The 17776-nt window shown below is 42.3% G+C and overlaps 1 protein-coding gene across 5 annotated transcripts in view; it reads right to left on the reverse strand.

Annotated features, from left to right (window-relative positions):
- Positions 1-16966, reverse strand: part of PHACTR2 (phosphatase and actin regulator 2) — a 124230-nt gene extending 107264 nt beyond the window's left edge. For all 5 annotated transcript variants that reach the window (XR_006889730.1, XM_046669374.1, XM_046669373.1 and 2 more), the window contains exon 1: positions 16739-16966. Coding sequence is in view for 4 of the 5 variants with exons in the window: in XM_046669374.1 (XP_046525330.1) it covers positions 16739-16784 (46 nt within the window). In the remaining variant the exon portion in view is untranslated. The remainder of the gene's footprint in view (positions 1-16738) is intronic.
- Positions 16967-17776: the final 810 nt, after the last annotated feature.

Below are 17776 nucleotides of genomic sequence, written 5' to 3' on the forward strand. Positions count from 1 at the left end.
GGCTTTGGGGTCAGAAAGATTTGAATTTAATCATCTCTTCCTCTGCATCCTAGCTGGTAACCTTGGGCAAGTCATTCAACCTTTCGGAGTCTTTTTTTCACCCGTGGAATGGGAAAATCCAACTTACATTTAGGTTGTTGCTAGAGATCACAGAGATAATGGCCGTGAAGGGTCATCCCGCCCACCAATATCCAAGAAAGGTCAACGCCCCCCAGTACCACTTCTACTCCTCACCCAAGCACGTGGAAACAGGGCTGTTAAGAGGTTTTGAAAGGAATAAATGATAGAAGTGGGTTATTTATGATCTGGAGCAACTGGGGCAGTGAAATTTCTTTGAAAGGTATTTTCCCGGTCTTCTAGAGGTCTCCAGGAAAACAAAAACACAGCCCCCCCCAAACAGACTCCTGCATAGAGCCACCTGCACCTTCCAATGGTCTCAAGACAATTGCTGGGAGCCGCTGAGACCGACTAGCACTCAAGGGAAATCAGCACTCTCCTAAAGCAGAGATGCCCTGGCTGAAGAAAGGACAAAGCAAGCAGCTGACCTCACCTGCAAGAACGGGAGAGAGCGGCTGGAACCGGACCTGGCTCTCTTTCCCACCAAGTGGAAAGTTGCACAATTTATTTTTACACTCGCACCCGCAAAAAAAAGAAAAACAAAAAACAAAAAACCAGCTATTTTATTCAACAGACTGGTTGCTTACTTAGTATTTCATGCTGAAAATTCAGTTAACGGAACTATCTCCACCTAGTTGGGCTATCAGGTGGTGTTGCTTTAGGTTTTTCGAAAAGCCTGAACTTTACGCGTTGCTATCGCCGCCAAAGACAGGAAGTTGCATTTCACTCCTGTTTCCAAATATGCCTAATGTCAAAATCTAAAGGAAAAAAGGTCTGTTTCATGACTGAAATAACTTCAGATCCTTTATAGGTAAGGCCACCTTTAAATTCAACATAAATAGCGAAGTCCCAAAGGACTGCTGTTTACTGAGAATCGTTATCCATGGGACTGGCTCAGAAATCTTTAAGAGGCGCCCTCTGTTTATTCTGCACCCCTCCCTTTTTGAGATCTAGCAGCAACCTTGTGCTCTTTCTCTTTGCCCCTAGAACTGCAGGACCCAGCAATAAAAATAAGGTTAGACTGGCACTGCAAACCACAATTAACTACTAATTAAATCCTTATCAGTTATTTCTATTGTAGACAGTAAGACTTCACTTTCAGGCCTTAGGATACTGAATTTGAATCTGAAATACCAGGGTTGCATCCAAGAGAAGTGTTCTCCCTTGGAAGAAGACCAATGTTCTGGGACTGTTAACCTTCCTCCAAATGCGTGTTTAGCAGATTCTAATCTGCAAAGTGCCTTAAAAGAGTCAAGTGACAAAGTCACTAGTAATGGGTGGGGAGGCCAGCTAGGAGTTGCTGCCCCCCTACCCCCACCCCATCACAATTTGGATTCAGATCAGGGCCCAAAAGAATTGGGTCTTGCATGCAGTTTTTTGGCAATGTTTTCTATCTCAGCCATCTCAAGAGCTAACTTACTTCTAGGGAACTCCTGGCCCAAAAGATGCGTAATAAGTTAAATAATTTCTGAGGTTACTGGGGAATTTCAAGTCCTTTTAAAAGAGGATATAGGATTGCTAGATTCTGATGCACCCAGATCTTACTTGTGCGCTTAATTGGCTTGAGGGACCTGTTTCTTTTAAATTAAGGAATTCCGAGCCTCAAAGAAGTAAGTGTGTTTTTGAAGCACTATCTTCATATCTTGTGACAAGACGAGCAAGTCCACCCACACTGTCCATCCCAGCGAAGAGTTTCCTGCGAAACTTAAAACGAGACAGGAAGCCATCAGGGAAAGCCAGCTAGGTGTTCCGAAATGTATATGGGATATAACACAAATGTGTTTAGTTACGCACGAATCATCTTTGAATTACCAGCCTGACTCCCTGGAGCTGCTGTATTTTCTGGCAAGAACATTCTTGTTCTGGCTTTACTCTGACAGGTATTTAAACACTATCTTTCTTTAGTATCCCTATTCATTTTCTTTCTTATTTTAGCAGCTCTTTGTGAAGAGCCATGCCACTCTGCTGAATATCAAACACACCTAATACAATGAAAGTATAGAGAGTACGAAAAATCAAACACAGAAAATAAAAAATATATACATGTAATGACATTTGGGAACAAAACGTTTCTCTAAATAGAATGCCTCATACTCAGGGACCTCAAAGATTATAAAACCAATCAGGTGATACCTACATAGCTGCTGACTACACTGGGAATAGAATCTTGAAAAGCAGTTTTAGTTTGGTTTTTCTCAGAATTACTCAATCGATTTGGTGCTCCAATCACAAGATCCTGGTAATTATTTCTCACATAATTATGGCACGAATAGAATGTTCACATAGACCATTTTCTAGTTTTCCCCATACACTCCACACTCTGTGCTTCACCTTTTTAGTGACACTGCCCAGTGACACTGGTTGATGCTCATTGTTGAAAATCACCTTCAACACATCCTCTGGCTGGAGTCACACCTGCTGAGTGAGCAGGCAAGAGGCGGCAATCTGTTCAAGAGTGGAACTCAAAAACCAGAAAGAGATAATGGATCCCATGTACTTATGGGCCGTTGTGAATGGATCCCAGTTTGTAAACTTGTTTTAAGGACACTGTTATGGGCTGAACTGTGTCCTTCAAAATTCATATATTGAAGCCTTAACCCCAAGGACCTCAGAATGTGACTGTGTTTGGACACAAGGCCTGTAAAGAGGTAACAGAGGCAAAATGAGGTCACACAGATGGGCCCTAATGCAACACGACTGGTGTCCTCATAAGAAGATAAAGTTTGGACACAGACACGTGCATGCACAGCGGAAAGACCACACAAGGACACGGGGGAGAGGCGGCCATCCGTGTACTGTGGAAAGAGGCCTCAGAAAAAAATCAAGCCTCAATCTTGGACTCGAATTCTAAGTCGTAAGTTCTTGGACTCCAAAACTGTGAGAAAATAAATTTCTGCTGTTTAAGCCACTCAGTCTGTGGGAGCTTGTTTCAGCAGCCCCAGCCAACTAATCCAGCCATTTGCCATTGTCTGTAAAGCTATTTATTCACACGGTGAAGGTGGGGCGAAAACGTCCCATGATTTTCAACCTCACCTCTAAAATCTACCTCTCCCCTCCTAAAGAGGGGAAAACAAAGGTCCTTTAAAGGCTTCTGCTACGATTCCTTTGTAATGGCTTTATCAGTTAAAACATCACCATTTGAAAAATGAGGTGGACGTGGGTTCTGACATTCTGTGGTCGGATGAGTAAAGGGGATTCATGCTAAAAAGTGTACAGTCCTAGATGTTTTTAAAATCTCAAGTTTGATTTTATTCATGTTTTCTTTATAAAATTGGCAGCCAGTACTTTCCAAGCGACAGAACACGAGTTGCGCACATATGTATACAATTCTGTTTTAGAAGACTCGAGGAAAATGAAACACAGCTCAGGCCCACAGGAACATCTGACATGAGCTCAGTTTTAACTCCTTCTGGCGTATTCCAAGTTTCCACTCTCAGTGGCTCCTCCACAGCCAGCCCGCAGGTCAGCACAAGTTAGCGTTACAGAGGCAGGAGAAATTTCTAAAAACACAAAATCCCTTTAAAGAGACGAAACGGACAAGAGCAATCCTAAGGCATCCTGTCAGGAAGCCCTTCTCAGTCCTGCGGGCTTCCCAGCTGTTGTCAGGAACATCTTTACTCTGAAAGGAAGGTTCAAGGCAACGCTCCGCTGGCCTCCTTGGGACACCTTAGACAAACAGCAGCCTTCCTCCAGAGGCGGAGAACCGCCTTAGGAAAGGCTTTGAAGAGATCCCAATCAAGACTCACTGGGATTGACTTCACGCTGGGCAACGCCACGAACCGCAAACAGGCTCCGTGCTGAAAGGAAAGACCCCGAAGGACAGAGGCAAAAATAAAAAGCCACATGTTCCCAAAAAGGAACACAGGGCAGGAATTTTCATGTAAATGATTGCTTCCTTTCGGAGTTTTCAGAAATTGCTGCCCACATTTCTAAGAGAGAAGAGGGCTGGGCCTCCTTTTTAGAAACACATTTTATTAAAATCTTTCTTACAGTCCCTCCCACTCATTATTAAACATCTGTTTTATCAGCACCCTGGTCTTTGACTCTGGGTCCCTGGGAAGTAATCGGCAGGCAGCTACCACAGATGGAGATCCCAGGGGTCTTGCTGAAAAGGCAACAGCGCTGAAATCCTGTGTTCTTTCCTCAACAGTAACTGCCACTCCGCTGATCACCTCTTTCCCTTTGAGTGTAACTACATTTAGCTCAAACCTGACTAGTGTGGGAAATGAATTTTTCTGAAGCTTATATTAACAAAATGTATGTAAGAGCAAAACATTTTCTGACAATGAGATTTTAGCAAAATTGTACATGACAAGAGAGATACTTGCTCATGAACAGGACATAGTAATGACCAAATTCATCAAGGCAGTGGGTACAGAACATCGGGGTTTTTGAACTGCACATGTTGTAACTTCTACCTTAAGTCAAGAGAAGATACACATTGTCAGTGAAGAGAAATTTTCATCAGAGGCCCCGTTTGATTTTTCCTTCTTTTTTATTTTCATTTATTTATTTATTTTGGTGAGGAAGATTGGCCCTGAGCTAACATCTGCACCAATCTTCCTCTGTTTTATAATGGGAGGCTGCCACAATACGGCTTGATGAGCGGTGTGCAGGTCCACGCCCGGGATCTGAACCCATGAACCCCGGGCCACCAAAGCGGAGCACATGAACGTAACCTCTGCAACACTGGGCCGGCCCCTGAAGCCCCCATTTAAATACTCCCGCTAATCTCCAAAGGATGCTTCTCACCTTAAGAATCTTCTGGAATGCTTGTTGAAAATTCAGATTCTGGACCCCTCTCCAAAAGATTCTGATTTTGCTGGTCTAGAATACGGAGCCCAGAAACGAGTATTTTTACCAAGCGCACTTGGTAATTCTCATGGTCAGGCAAGTCTGTGAAACACCGGCATTCAGTTTGTAATACCTTAGGATTCTGTCAGGACCAGTATCCCATAAAGATGATGTACCCTTAAAATAAAATACACAAAAATACAGCAAAACTACAATTATCCTATACAGACCTTAAACGTGAATCTTTTTTAAAATGTTAGTAGATTATTACTACAGTAAACATATTTTTAAATTAGTCTATTCAGCTATAAAACTTTTAAACTTTCATAAAATATTCTTTAGACCGTAACAACAAAAGCAGGTCAAAGATGATGACAAGCAGTCAAGAAAGTCTCTGAAATTAATTACACACTATTTGCTAAAGACTGAATCATCAGTCTTCTACATAAAGGGAAATGTGCATTGTGATTACTTATAAGTGACGCTGGGTGCCCGTGCAGATTACAGCGAGTTTGCTTTGCTACCTAATGACTCAGACACACTATCAAGCAGAATCAAGACACTTTCTAATACAAGGTCTCAAAAAACCAAACCAAAACAAAAAACATGCTCCATGAGCTTTCCTCAAGAAACTATCGGTGTCCTCTACAAAAATAAGGAAACAGATGCAGAAAAAATTAAGACAGGGATCTAGCTATCTGGAGATCCGACACAAGAGGGAAGTGGAAGGAATCCCAGGACGACGTGAAGAGGGATCCCAGAGCAACAGCTGGGCAGCAGCCTTGGAGGAAATCCAGTCCAGACGGGAACTGGGCAAAGACTACACACAGACTTCTTAAAGATAAACTTGAAAAATAAAGAAAGTGTCTGGACATATTGAGAAGAGATGTACCCGACTGCGGAAGGGTTTGGGGATGAGTTTATAGGACTTTTAGCAAGCAAACAAAAACGAGTACGAAAGGCAAAAGCTACGCAGGAAAGCACAGCAATCATGGTTTACCACAAGGCTTAGCTGTCGTTGGCTTTTACGTGGGTACATGGAACACTGATCTAATCAGGAGGACAACAGATGTTGGAAAGATGAGAATATCAGAGGATGGGAAATGTGGGATGGGGCGGCGATGGGGGTTGGAGGGGGTGTGAAAAGGGAGCTATATCTTCAATTTCCATACTGTGAGGTCAGTAATAATGTGTCAAGCTGAACAACCAATCATTAGCAATGTTTTGTTGTTAGTGCTGTTGAAGTGATTCTGATTCTTAGCAACCCTTGTGGACAGCAGAGCGGAACCCTGCCCATCCTTTTGCACCATCCGCCCCCCTTCCTGTGCACTATCAGACAATAATTAGCAATGTAAGCATGCTATTTAGAGATTGGAAATAAATACTACAGAATCAGTTTAAACAACTCTAGGTTTCTTGGACGCTACTTAACTTTCCACTCAGTTCCTGTCACTCTACTAATAGCCAAACAGAGCTATTCATCGATTCAACAAATAGTTTTTTTGTCAGGCATATATCTTCTTCTTCTAGGACCAAGATGACAGTGGGGAACAAGACAGATAAGTCCCTTAGCTCCCGGAGCCCAGGTTCTAGAGAAGGGAGACAATGACAAATACACACACACAAACAAGATCATCTGCGCAATCGGGGGCAACACCGGGGAGAGAGAACTGTGACTAAGGGGTGGGCAGGAAAGGTCGCTAAGAAGGGGTAATGCTGGAGCTGAAACAAGGAGCCAGCTTTGGAAAGAGCCAGGGGAGAGTGTCCCGGGGTCCACAACAAACAGGGAGCAGCAACTGCCACGGTGGCAGGTAAGAGCGAGCCGTACTTGTCTGACGACTGGAAAAGGGAATGTAGCACGGAGTGGGGGTGGGGCCATGAAGTCAGAGAGGCGGGCGGGGTTAGGGATCATACAGCATCATGTTTGGCCTTGAGGACCACAGTGGGAAATCTGGATTTCATTCCAAATGCAATGGGAAGACATCAGAAGGTTCTCAAAAGGGAAGAGACACGATTTAGGTTCTCAAAAATGACTTTAGCTGTTACGTGGAAAATGAGCTGCAAGAGGTTGAGAACAGAAGGAAGACCCCAGCTCGAGTCCACTGCAGTTGTCCACGCAATGGACGGCCAGGGATCGGAAGACAGCAGTAGAGGAGACAGAGAGAAGTGGGCGGACATGAGACACATTCTGGAAGAAAAGGACATGCTGATGGATCAACATGGAGAGGAAAGGGAAAACCCAAGGATGACTCCTAGATTTTTGGCTAGAATAAGTGAGGGGCTGGAGGTGAAATGTACAAAGTCAAGGGAAGAACTGGTTTGGAGGCAAAATCAGCCTTCTGTGTACACCTGCTACCTGTAAGACGCCACTAAGGATTCAAGCCGACCTGTCTAATAGATGCATATTTGAGCCCAGAGCCCGAGCAGAGGGCAGCATTGCAGATGCAACTTTGGGCATCGCCCTCCTCTCATTTCTCCAGCTGCCCCCCAGGTCAGGCCTTCACTTCACCTTGTTGGATTATGGCAGCCTACCTCTTGGTCCTGCCTTCAGTCTCTGCCACGAAATCAACGCTGCAGGCAGCAGGCAGATTCACCCCCTCGCAGCAAAGCTCTCATCATTTCTCTCGTTTGATGGAAAACCTTCAGTGGTTCCCACGGCCTGTGTCTTACAGTCTTGCCTTCCACCGCTCTCCGCCTCACAGCCTGAGTTCTTGTTCCCCGTCTGTGTTTTTCAGCCTCCCTGTCTTGTCCCCTCAGTTCTCTGGGGGCCCTTCCCCTCCACCCTCATTTCTGCACATCTCCACTAAGTGCCTCTATGGAGGCTCGAGGCTCGGACGCTCGTGGGCAGGGTCTGCCTGTGCTTGATCTTTGGATACTCCCAGGTGGCTCAGCAGGCGCCTTGCCCGTAATTACTTCAGTTCAGGAACTCTTTATTAAAGTGCGGCTCTTTTCTCCTTCTTAACATCCCCTCACAAAATGAGCTGATTTGCAAGAATATATCTGCCAAGCACACACCAGCACAGCTTTCCAGGATATTCTTAAACAAAATACCACTCGCTCCTTCCTTTGTCAACCTCAGCGTGAAGGGCTGGAATGTTATACTTGCCAGAAGGTTTATATGAATAAAACATCGAGCCCCTTGAAATGAAAATAAATAGAGAAGTAGTTTACAACTATAAATGATAATGGTTGCACCATACTTTTTAAAGCAATGTTATTTGCCCCTTCCCTTCTGGGGAACAAAAACCGCTGCTTTTGGGTTTTGTTCCCCTGCTTCAGGTGGGAGCGGGAGTGGGGGAACCAAGATGTGTTTATTTTCTTAGGACTATTTCAACCTCAGGATTACTTTTACACAAGTTGAGTCCTCAATAAATATGAATCTTTATTCTCAAGAACAGAGACTCACAGTTAGCCTGAGAACACTAAGGGCCCCCAAGACAAGAAAATACGTTGGAACTTTTCCTCTATTCAAATTAAAGAGGCTTAATCAGAATCAACAACCCAGGCTGCCGATCTCCCCTTCTGCAGGAAGCAGGCAAAAGGCGGGTGTGACGCTCATCGGTGGTTCACCTCTCAGACTGCTGAAGAGAAAATAAATTTACGCTAAAAATATTTGGGATATGACTCACTGACTGACCTGAGGAGCTATGGACCAAAGAGAAGTACCTGAGGTTCCGATTTTTGCTTGTTCTCTCTCTCTCCAAGTGAGTGATGTTTGCATCACGATCACAAACAGACTAAGAAGAAAATTAAGACTAAAAAGAGGAAGGCTATATTAAGACACGTATTTTTGTTTTCATCATTGAACTCACAAGGAAAAAAGAAAAACTGGTTGAAAAACAGCCATTGAACTTAAAGCTGAGTCAGATTCCATGACAGCTAGAGAAAAACTAAGGCAGCGGCGGGCCAGCTCCCAGCTGTATCTGCAGCGGCGGTCCAGGTGGACACCGGACAGGGACGCCCGGGCTCTCCGCATGTCCGCAGCAGGGGAAGCTGTGACGGCCCCACCATCTCCTCCGGACAGACACGAATCTCCTCTCTCGCGCTCTGTCCATATAGATTCTTCTCTATGCAAAGATTTTTAAAACAGAATCATACTACTTTAAAACCTGCCTTTTTACCTTTTTATGTTATTATGAAAATCACTTTTCAAAAATGTTTTTACATCATTTTTATATGGCTTATTCTATGACATGACTATGCCCCAAGTGACTAAGCAAACCTCTTGTTGTTTGACTATTAGTTATTTCCAATGTTTAGCTCTGATCAACACTGCCCCAGGGAGCAAGTCATTATTTCCTTTACAAAACACTTCCAGAAGTGAAACTGTTGCGTCTGACTGTATGCACATTTTAAGGTTTTTAATATATATTTTACGAAGCCACTCGCCTGTAAATTGAACCAATTGAAACTACCACAAAACAATCATCTCCTGGAATCAGTCTTTTTAATGTTTGTTGAATTCACAGGTGATCGATGGCATCCATTTTTTTCCTGTTTAATTGCTTCAACATTATTTCATACACCAATAGGTCAGTCACTTACATTTCTTCTTTGGTTAAGTAATGTGGGCAAGTTACTTAAATCTTGTGCTTCAGTTTTCCTTATCTGTAAAATGTGGATAGTAATAGCACATGGGTGTTGGGAGTATTAAAAAGTTAATTCAAGCGAAGCACTTAGAATAGTTCCTGACCCACGGTGAGTTCACAATTTTAGCCGTTAGATATTTTGAAAAATGCCTGTTGTGTTCTTTCCTCGTTTTTTCATTTGATCATTTACCTTTTTCTTACTGATTTCTTTTTCTTACTGATTTTTAAGACGTCTTACTACACAAAGATGTTAATCATTGTTTCCCATATACAATGCAAATATTTTGTCAACTTTATGATTTTCTTTTTTCAATTTGCTGATGATGGTTTTTCTGCCATGCAGAAGCTTAAAATTTTAATATCATTAAATCATTCACTTTAAATCAGAATAAATTACTGAGACCAAATATTCAAATATGAGAAAAACAGCACAGGGAATCAGGTTTCTTAAGAACTCTAGTTTGTAAGAAAGAAAAAGATTGACAGATTTGACTCCATAAAAACATAAAGTTTTTATATAAAAAAATAAGCAAACAAAAGAGGTAAGAAAAACAGAAAAATATTTGCAATATATGACAGACATAAGGCTAATTGCCTTAACACACAAATCTGTAAGAAAAGAAAACATAAAATGAGGAAAGGCTATAAAGAGGCAATTCAGAGAAAAAGAGATTCAAATGCCCCACTTCACTCATAATCAAAATATTACTTTTTTACAAATAGATTTACAAAGATTTTTAAAAGTTAATTACGTACAAAACTGTGGTCACGTACAGTTGTGCAGAGTGTTCACTGCACAAGGACATCTAGGCAAAGGAGAGTTGGGACTGCATTCCTGCTAATATTCTACTTGTTAAACCATGTGCCTGCAGGGCTGCCTCACACAGAGAGAGGGACTTCTATTTCTCACAAAGCATGATATGGTCTAAGAGAGACCCTGATATGCAGTGTGGGTGAGAGAGTGCAGAAAAAGGAATTCTCATATAATGAGCAGATATACTGATACAGCCTCTCTGAGAGTAATTTAAGCCTATCAAAATAAAATATACAAATCTTTCAACCTAGCAGTTTCACTGCTAGTATTTTACTGGTACACGTAGTTCAGGCTGTTTAGATAAGGATGGTCATTTCAGCATTGTTCACAATAGCACACACAAAGAATCCAGAAAAAATATGAAAATACAAACACAAAATATAAAAACATGATAGATTCTTTTAAAGGAAATTATGATATATCCACAAATTATAATAGTTTGTTATAGGATTAAAGAGATCAATATGAAAATATTTTCAAGTTATATTACATGAAAAACTCAAAGTCTACAGCAGAAAGTATATGTCTTGCTTGTGTTTTGACAAAGATACATATATGAAGGAAAACTGTGTGGAATGAAAAAAAACTTGTTCACACTAGGTTGTAACTAGGAAGGTCCTGGGGGTCTGGGAAGTAGTAAAACTCACTTCCATCCTGAATCATCTTGTAAAGTTTGACTTTTGACCAGATGCATGTTATTTTCATTAAGGAAAATAAACTCTATCCATTTTTGCCTTTGTGGTTTCTTCTTACACTGGATTTACAAGGAAATGGATAAATTTCCAGAGGAGGACAAATAAAAGGCACTGACCAAAATATGGAAACCCAGAAACACAGACAGACAGAGGTCCTGCCACGGCCTAGGTGTGATTCTGCAGACTGCATTCACTCGTGCCCTCGTTGCCTGAAAACGAGAAGAGTGGCTTTGTGCCCTTTCAACCCACATGCTCAGGCGAAGCAGCCACGAGTTGGTCTGTGGCTCGGTGGGGTGGGGCTGAAGAAGACTGGAAGAAATTGTTACTAGATTCAGATAGCACCTTTCAGCCAACAAAGCCAGAGTAACATGTAATTCTGGATCAAAAAAGAATAAAAATAATATATATCTCTGATTCATATAATCACTGGCTTAAAGTGATCAGGCTGTTTGTTGAGAATATTTGTTGATTCATAGAGTCAACGAACCTTTATTGTGTCCAATCTGCCATGCCCTGTACTTAACAATGGGAAAACCAGAAGTCTCAGCTCTTCTAGGACACAAGGCCAGAGGGTACTGAAACCATCCTATTTGGGGTGTTACCTATTTAGCCTGTGCTTAAAACAATGGTTCTAATCTTCAATAAAACACTAGCAAGCCAAATCCAGCAACATACACAAGCATTAGACACCATACCCAAGCAGGCTTTATCCCAGGAATGCAAGGTTGGTTTAACATCTGAAAATCAATTAATGTAATACGCCATATTTATAGAAAGAAGGGAAAAACCGCACAATCACCTTACAGAGGCAAAAAAGCCTTTGACAAAATCCAACACCCTTTCAGGATAAAGATGCTTACAAACCAGGAGTAGAAGAGAACTTTTTGATAAAGGGCATCTATGAAAAACCCACAGCTAATATGGCACAACAGTGAAAGACTGATTGCTTTCCCACTTAGATCAGGAACGAGGCAAGAATGTTCACTCTTGTCACTTCTGTATAATGAGTGAGGGCAACTGGACAAGGAAAAGAAATAAAAGGCATTCAGATTGAAAAAGAGGAATTAAAATTATCTCTATTTGCACATGACCTTGTATATAGTATGATCTTGTACACAGAACTCCTAAGGAATCCACACTAAAAAACTATTAGGACTAAAAAACGAGCTCAGCAAGTTTTCAGGGCAAGATCAATATACAAAAATCAATTTTTATATATCTATACACTAGCAAGGGACATTCTGAAGATGAAAGAAGAATACAATTTCACTTGCAATAGCATCAAAAACAATAAAATATTAAGGATAAATTTAACAAGGGAAGAGCAGGACTTATACACTGAAAACTACAAAACATTGTGGAAAGAAATCAAGAAAGATCTAAACAAATGGAAAGACAGTTGTGTTTGTGGAGTGAAAGACTTCATCTCATTAAGAGAGCAATATTATTCGAATTGATCTATGAGTTCTACACAGTGCCTATCAAAGTCCCAGCTGGGATTTTTTGCAGAATTGACAAGCTTATCATAAATTTCATATGAAAATTCAAGGGGACCAGAACAGCCAAAAGATTTTTGGAAAAGAAGAACAAAGTTAGAAGACTCACTCTCTTCTGTTTCAAAACTTACTACAGAGTACGGTAATCTAGACAGTGTGGCCTATTATTAACAGACATATAGATCAATGGGATAGAATTGAGAGCTCAGAAATAAACCCTTAGATACAGAGTCAATTGATTTTTGACAAGGGTGCCAAGACAATGCAATAGGGAAAGAATCGTCTTTTCAACAAATGGTGCTGGGTAACTGGAGAGCCACCTGCAAAAGAATGAAATTGGAACCCTACATCCCACCATACAGAAAAATTAATTTAAAATGTATCACAGACCTAAATGTAAAAGTTAAAACTATAAAATTCTTGGGGAAAAAACAGACCTAAATCTTCCTGATGTGAGTTAGGCAATGGTTTCTTAGATATGACATCAAAAATACAAACAAAAGGGGGCTGGCCCCGTGGCCAAGTGGTTAAGTTCGTGCACTCCGCTGCAGGCGGCCCAGTGTTTCGTTAGTTCGAATCTTGGGTGCGGACATGGCACTGCTCATCAGACCACGCTGAGGCAGCATCCCACATGCCACAACTAGAAGGATCCACAACGAAGAATATACAACTATGTACTGGGGGGCTTTGGGGAGAAAAAGGAAAAAATAAAATCTTAAAAAAAAATACAAACAAAAGAAAAAATAGATAAACTGGACATCATCAAAATTTTAAATTCTGAATTAGAAACCATAGCATCAACAAAGTGAAAAGACAACTCAGAGAAGGGGAGAAAGTATTAGTGAATCATATACCAGATAAGGGACTTGTATCCAGTATATAGAGGACTCTTATAACTCAATAGGAGGAAGTCAAATTACCCAGTTAAAATTGGGCAAAGGGTCTGAACAGACATTTCTCCAAAGAAATCATACAAATAGCCAATAAGCACATGAAAAGATGCTCAAAGTCATTAGTAATTAGGGAAATGCAAATTAAAACCACCATGAGATACAACTTCACACTTACTAGGATGGCTATAATCAAAAAGATAATAGTAAGTGTTGGCAAGGATGTGGAGCACCTGGAACCTTTATATACTGCTGGAGGGAAGGCAAAATGGGCCAGCAGCTTTGGAAACTGTTTGGCAGTTCCTTAAAACATAATGTAACATAAACACAGAGTTACCCAGCTCCCAGCAATTCCACCACTAGATACACACCAGAGAAATGAAAATACATGTTCACCAACGACTTATATGTAAAGTTCACAGCAGCACTATTCATAAAGCCAAAAAGTAGAATAACCCAAATGTCTATCAACTGACTGACAGATGGATAAGTATGGTAGATTTATACAATGGAATATTATTTGGCAATAAAAGACACAAAGTACCAATACAAGCTACAACACAGATGACCCTTGAAAACATTATGCTAAGTGGAAGAAGCCAGTCACAAAAGGCCAATTCCATTTACATGTAATGTTCATAATAAGCAAATATACAGAGACAGAGAGTAACTCAACGGTTAATTAGGGCAGGGGGTAGGATTTGAGAAGGATGGGAACAGGGACTGATGGTGGCACAACAATGTGAATACACTGAAAAACAATGAATTGCACACTTTCAATGGGCGAATTTTATGGCATGTTGATTATTTGTCAATAAAGCTTTTTTAAAAAACAGAAACAATGGGTCTAACTGCATGTTTTCAGAGATAGTTATTAATAGCCTTCCTAGAATGACAGAAACAAATGCAGCCCCGAGCTGAAAGGTTTAAAAGAGCCTGAAATCAGGACCAGAAGGTGCCATAGTGGTTAAATTTGTGTGCTCCACTTTGGCAGCCCAGGGTTCCTGGATTTGGATCCCAGGCACAGCACCTATGCACTGCTCATCAAGCCGTGCTGTGGTGGCATCCCACATACAAAACAGAGGAAGATTGGCACAGATTTTAGCTCAGGGACAATCTTCCTCCAGCAAAAAAAAAAGACCCTGAAATCAAAAGAGTGAGAAGCAAGCTAACTTGTGACCTATAATGATGATTTTTACAAAAGCCCAAATAAAGTAAGGAGTATTAACTAATAAACTGTGCGCTACTGAGTCCTTAGACTCAAACAGATTTCCCCCCACTAAGCATTTAAGACGAGAATCGTCTTCCCCACCGGAATCCCCAGCAGCTCCTCTAGCCTTAAACAAGTAGCAGACGCTGAAATCAAACAGAACAAGGATCTTCACACCATCAGTCAAGCCAGAGGGAAACCGCCAGCAAGGAGTGAAGAAATCCTTGGAAGGGTAGAGGGTTTAACATTCTCAGACTCAGGAAAGAACACCAACACCAGTCTAAAACTTAGGTGTGACAACCAAATGTTCTTTTGTTGTTTTTTCATTTCCATTTAGAGTCTGATGGCAAAACTCCAGGAAAACAGAGTAATAGTAATAGCCTTAGAGAACCCAAGTGGCTATCACGAGAAAATTCCTCCACTCTTACAATACCAAACCTTCAGTCACAACCACCACCATCCCTTCAACAAAACAAAACTGAAAACCCTTTACTCATGATGTCTGGGTTGGTCATTTCAATATATACAAACTTAATCTACTAAACACAGGACCTGCAATTTCAGTATCACACCATTCCCTGAGACATTTCTCAGAAATATCTTTTATGGGCAGGCATAACTTTTTGTTTAAATTACTTTCTGTGTAAATAAATTGCACCATCTCTTAACACGATTAGTCACTTTATCAGGAATTATAGCAATCTGGGTATTTTTTTGCTATACTGGGCAAGAGCGAGGACAGTCACATTTTAGGATTCTACTCTGCTTCTCAGTCATTGTTTATGTAATATTCCTTGATCTTTACAAAGGCAAAATTCACTTTTCTAATATGAACGCTAACAACCCTTTGTGGCAAAAGAACTAAATTCAGGGCGATACTATCTGTATACGCCTGTTGTACTGGAGCACTGATCTAATTCTATGCTTTGCCAGAGCAGAAATTTAAAAACCTAACTCTTCCTTGAAATGAAAGAAGTCACACCACTCTCAAGTAAAACAAAGGAAACTCAAACCTTATTTGCACAAAATAGTTTACTAAATTTAAGCTCCTAATCCACACTCCCCAGCATCCTCCAAAAGCCATCAACATGGAGTCAGTGATGTTCTACAGCCCTTTTCAACCTTGTGACCTTTTTTTGGATTCTGACTTCTCCCCTTTGCAGAGGGTTCGTTGTCCTGGGGCATTCACAGAAGCCCCAGCAAAGCTTATGGTACTTCAGGGAGTGAAGCTCCGCAATATACACAAACCCACGCGGGGGGAGGCTGGAAGGAGAGAACGCTATCTAGCTGGAGACATCCTGGAGCTGATTTTAAAAACCTTCATCTGCGCCCTGTCATTTCCTTTCAGCAAGATCCTGTTGATGTTTACACAATTTAAAAAGGGTATCAAATGTCTCAAGGAATAACGTAAATGGCCTCTTTGAGGTTCCTTCTTTTTAATTGCTGATGGAAAAATATCAAAACAGTACCTTTTAAATTTCATTATCCAATCACCAGTGACACCACCAAAAAGTTGTTTATCCCTCACTGCTGGAGAAATGCCAGACGGACCTTCCTTCCCTTTTTTTGTTTAAGAAAATGGAAAGAAGAAACTTCTACAACAGGGCGTTAGAACTCAGAAACATCACACGTTTCCAGGAAACAAACTTCAGCCCTCAACAACTGAGTTCGTGAGACAGGTTTCCCCAAATTTTACAGCCTGTGTCTAACATAAACAAGGATCATTTGAAACAATCACGCCTATTTTTTTGTTCGTTATTAAGTATTCAGCGTTCTGCCACGATAAGAGCAAGCGATCAGCACTCCTACTCCTAAAAACAAACCATCCATCGGTTGACAAGCTGGAAAGCATTGAGTTCTAGCCTGTTCGGAAGCCCCGCGTAAAGACAGAAAGCCCTGCTGGCACGTCTGTCCTGCCCTCCAAGCTTCGCGTTTTAAAAACACAGTAAGACGCAGACGGCGTTTCCCGTGACTTTCAGGCTCTCGGTAACTCGGAGGAGCACCCGAGCGCGGCATCTCCGCGGAAAACGGAGCCTGCGCCTTTAAGGGGAGCTCGGCCGGGTCCCGGGAGGCCGCCGCCGCCGCGGCCCGGAGCTGGGGACCCCGCCGGCGGGAGCCCGCGCCCGCACTCACCGCTGCCCGGCTGCGCCGACGGCGTGGACACCGACGTCTGGCCCATGGCCGGGGTCGCGGGCCCGGCGATCGCGCGGCCGCCCGGGGCCTGCGCTCATGGATCCGCCGGCGGGCGGGCTTCCCGGCGCGCGTCTCCCGGCCCGCGCGCAGCGGCCGCGGCCCCCGCCTCCCCCGCGGGTCTCCCAGCCCGGCCGGCCGCAGCCGGCGCGGCGGAGCCGGCCCAGCGGATGCCTGTCATTCCTCTATGCAGATTAGCTGGGGTCAGGGGTCACGGAGGAGGGAGGGGAGAGGGCGCGCGGGAGGGGCGGGGGCGGGGGGCGAGGCCGGGCAGGGGGCGCGGGGCTGCGCGAGCGGCTGCCCGGGGCGGGGGAGAGTGCAGGCGACTCCGAGGTTCCACGTCAGACGATCCTTTAGGGTTGCAAGAGCAGAAATTAAAGTACTTAGTCACGGTACTTAGTTTAAGGAAATCTGTTTCTTTGGAGTCAGTGCCTCACGTTCGATGTGCAGTAATGCAGCGCTGTTAGATGTATTACTCGCGCATTGTTCCTCGTTTTAAAAATTGTCTTCCTTCGACACACAGAAATCGAAATAGAATGATGTACACCTGAAATTTATATAATGGTATAAACGAATGTTTCCTCAATTTAAAAAAAAAATTACCTTTCTTTTAACAAACGGAATTTTAAAAAAAACAGTAGTGCTGTCAATCAGGTTGGACAATAAATCTGAATGACGGATCTCTTTGTGAGATCAACAAACACTTTGCTCTCTACCGCCTAAAACTCTAGGATGCTCCCGTCTCCTGTATTTCAGACAGTCACTGTGAGTAGTATGAGACCGTGTGGTAAGGTGAAATATACAAAGGTGAAAAACAGAAACAACTTATTTTAGAAGCTAATGTTCCCTAAAAGTTGAATTAAATTCTAGTATGACATCCTATTAAATCTCAGTCTTCTTAAAAATATGAATACAAAGAAATACTCTTGGTATCTAGAGCTGGTGATTAGTGCCATGAGTAATCTAGATATCCATACTGCA

This window comes from Equus quagga, chromosome 8 (assembly GCF_021613505.1).
Source record: "Equus quagga isolate Etosha38 chromosome 8, UCLA_HA_Equagga_1.0, whole genome shotgun sequence".
NCBI classification, from domain to species: domain Eukaryota; kingdom Metazoa; phylum Chordata; class Mammalia; order Perissodactyla; family Equidae; genus Equus; species Equus quagga.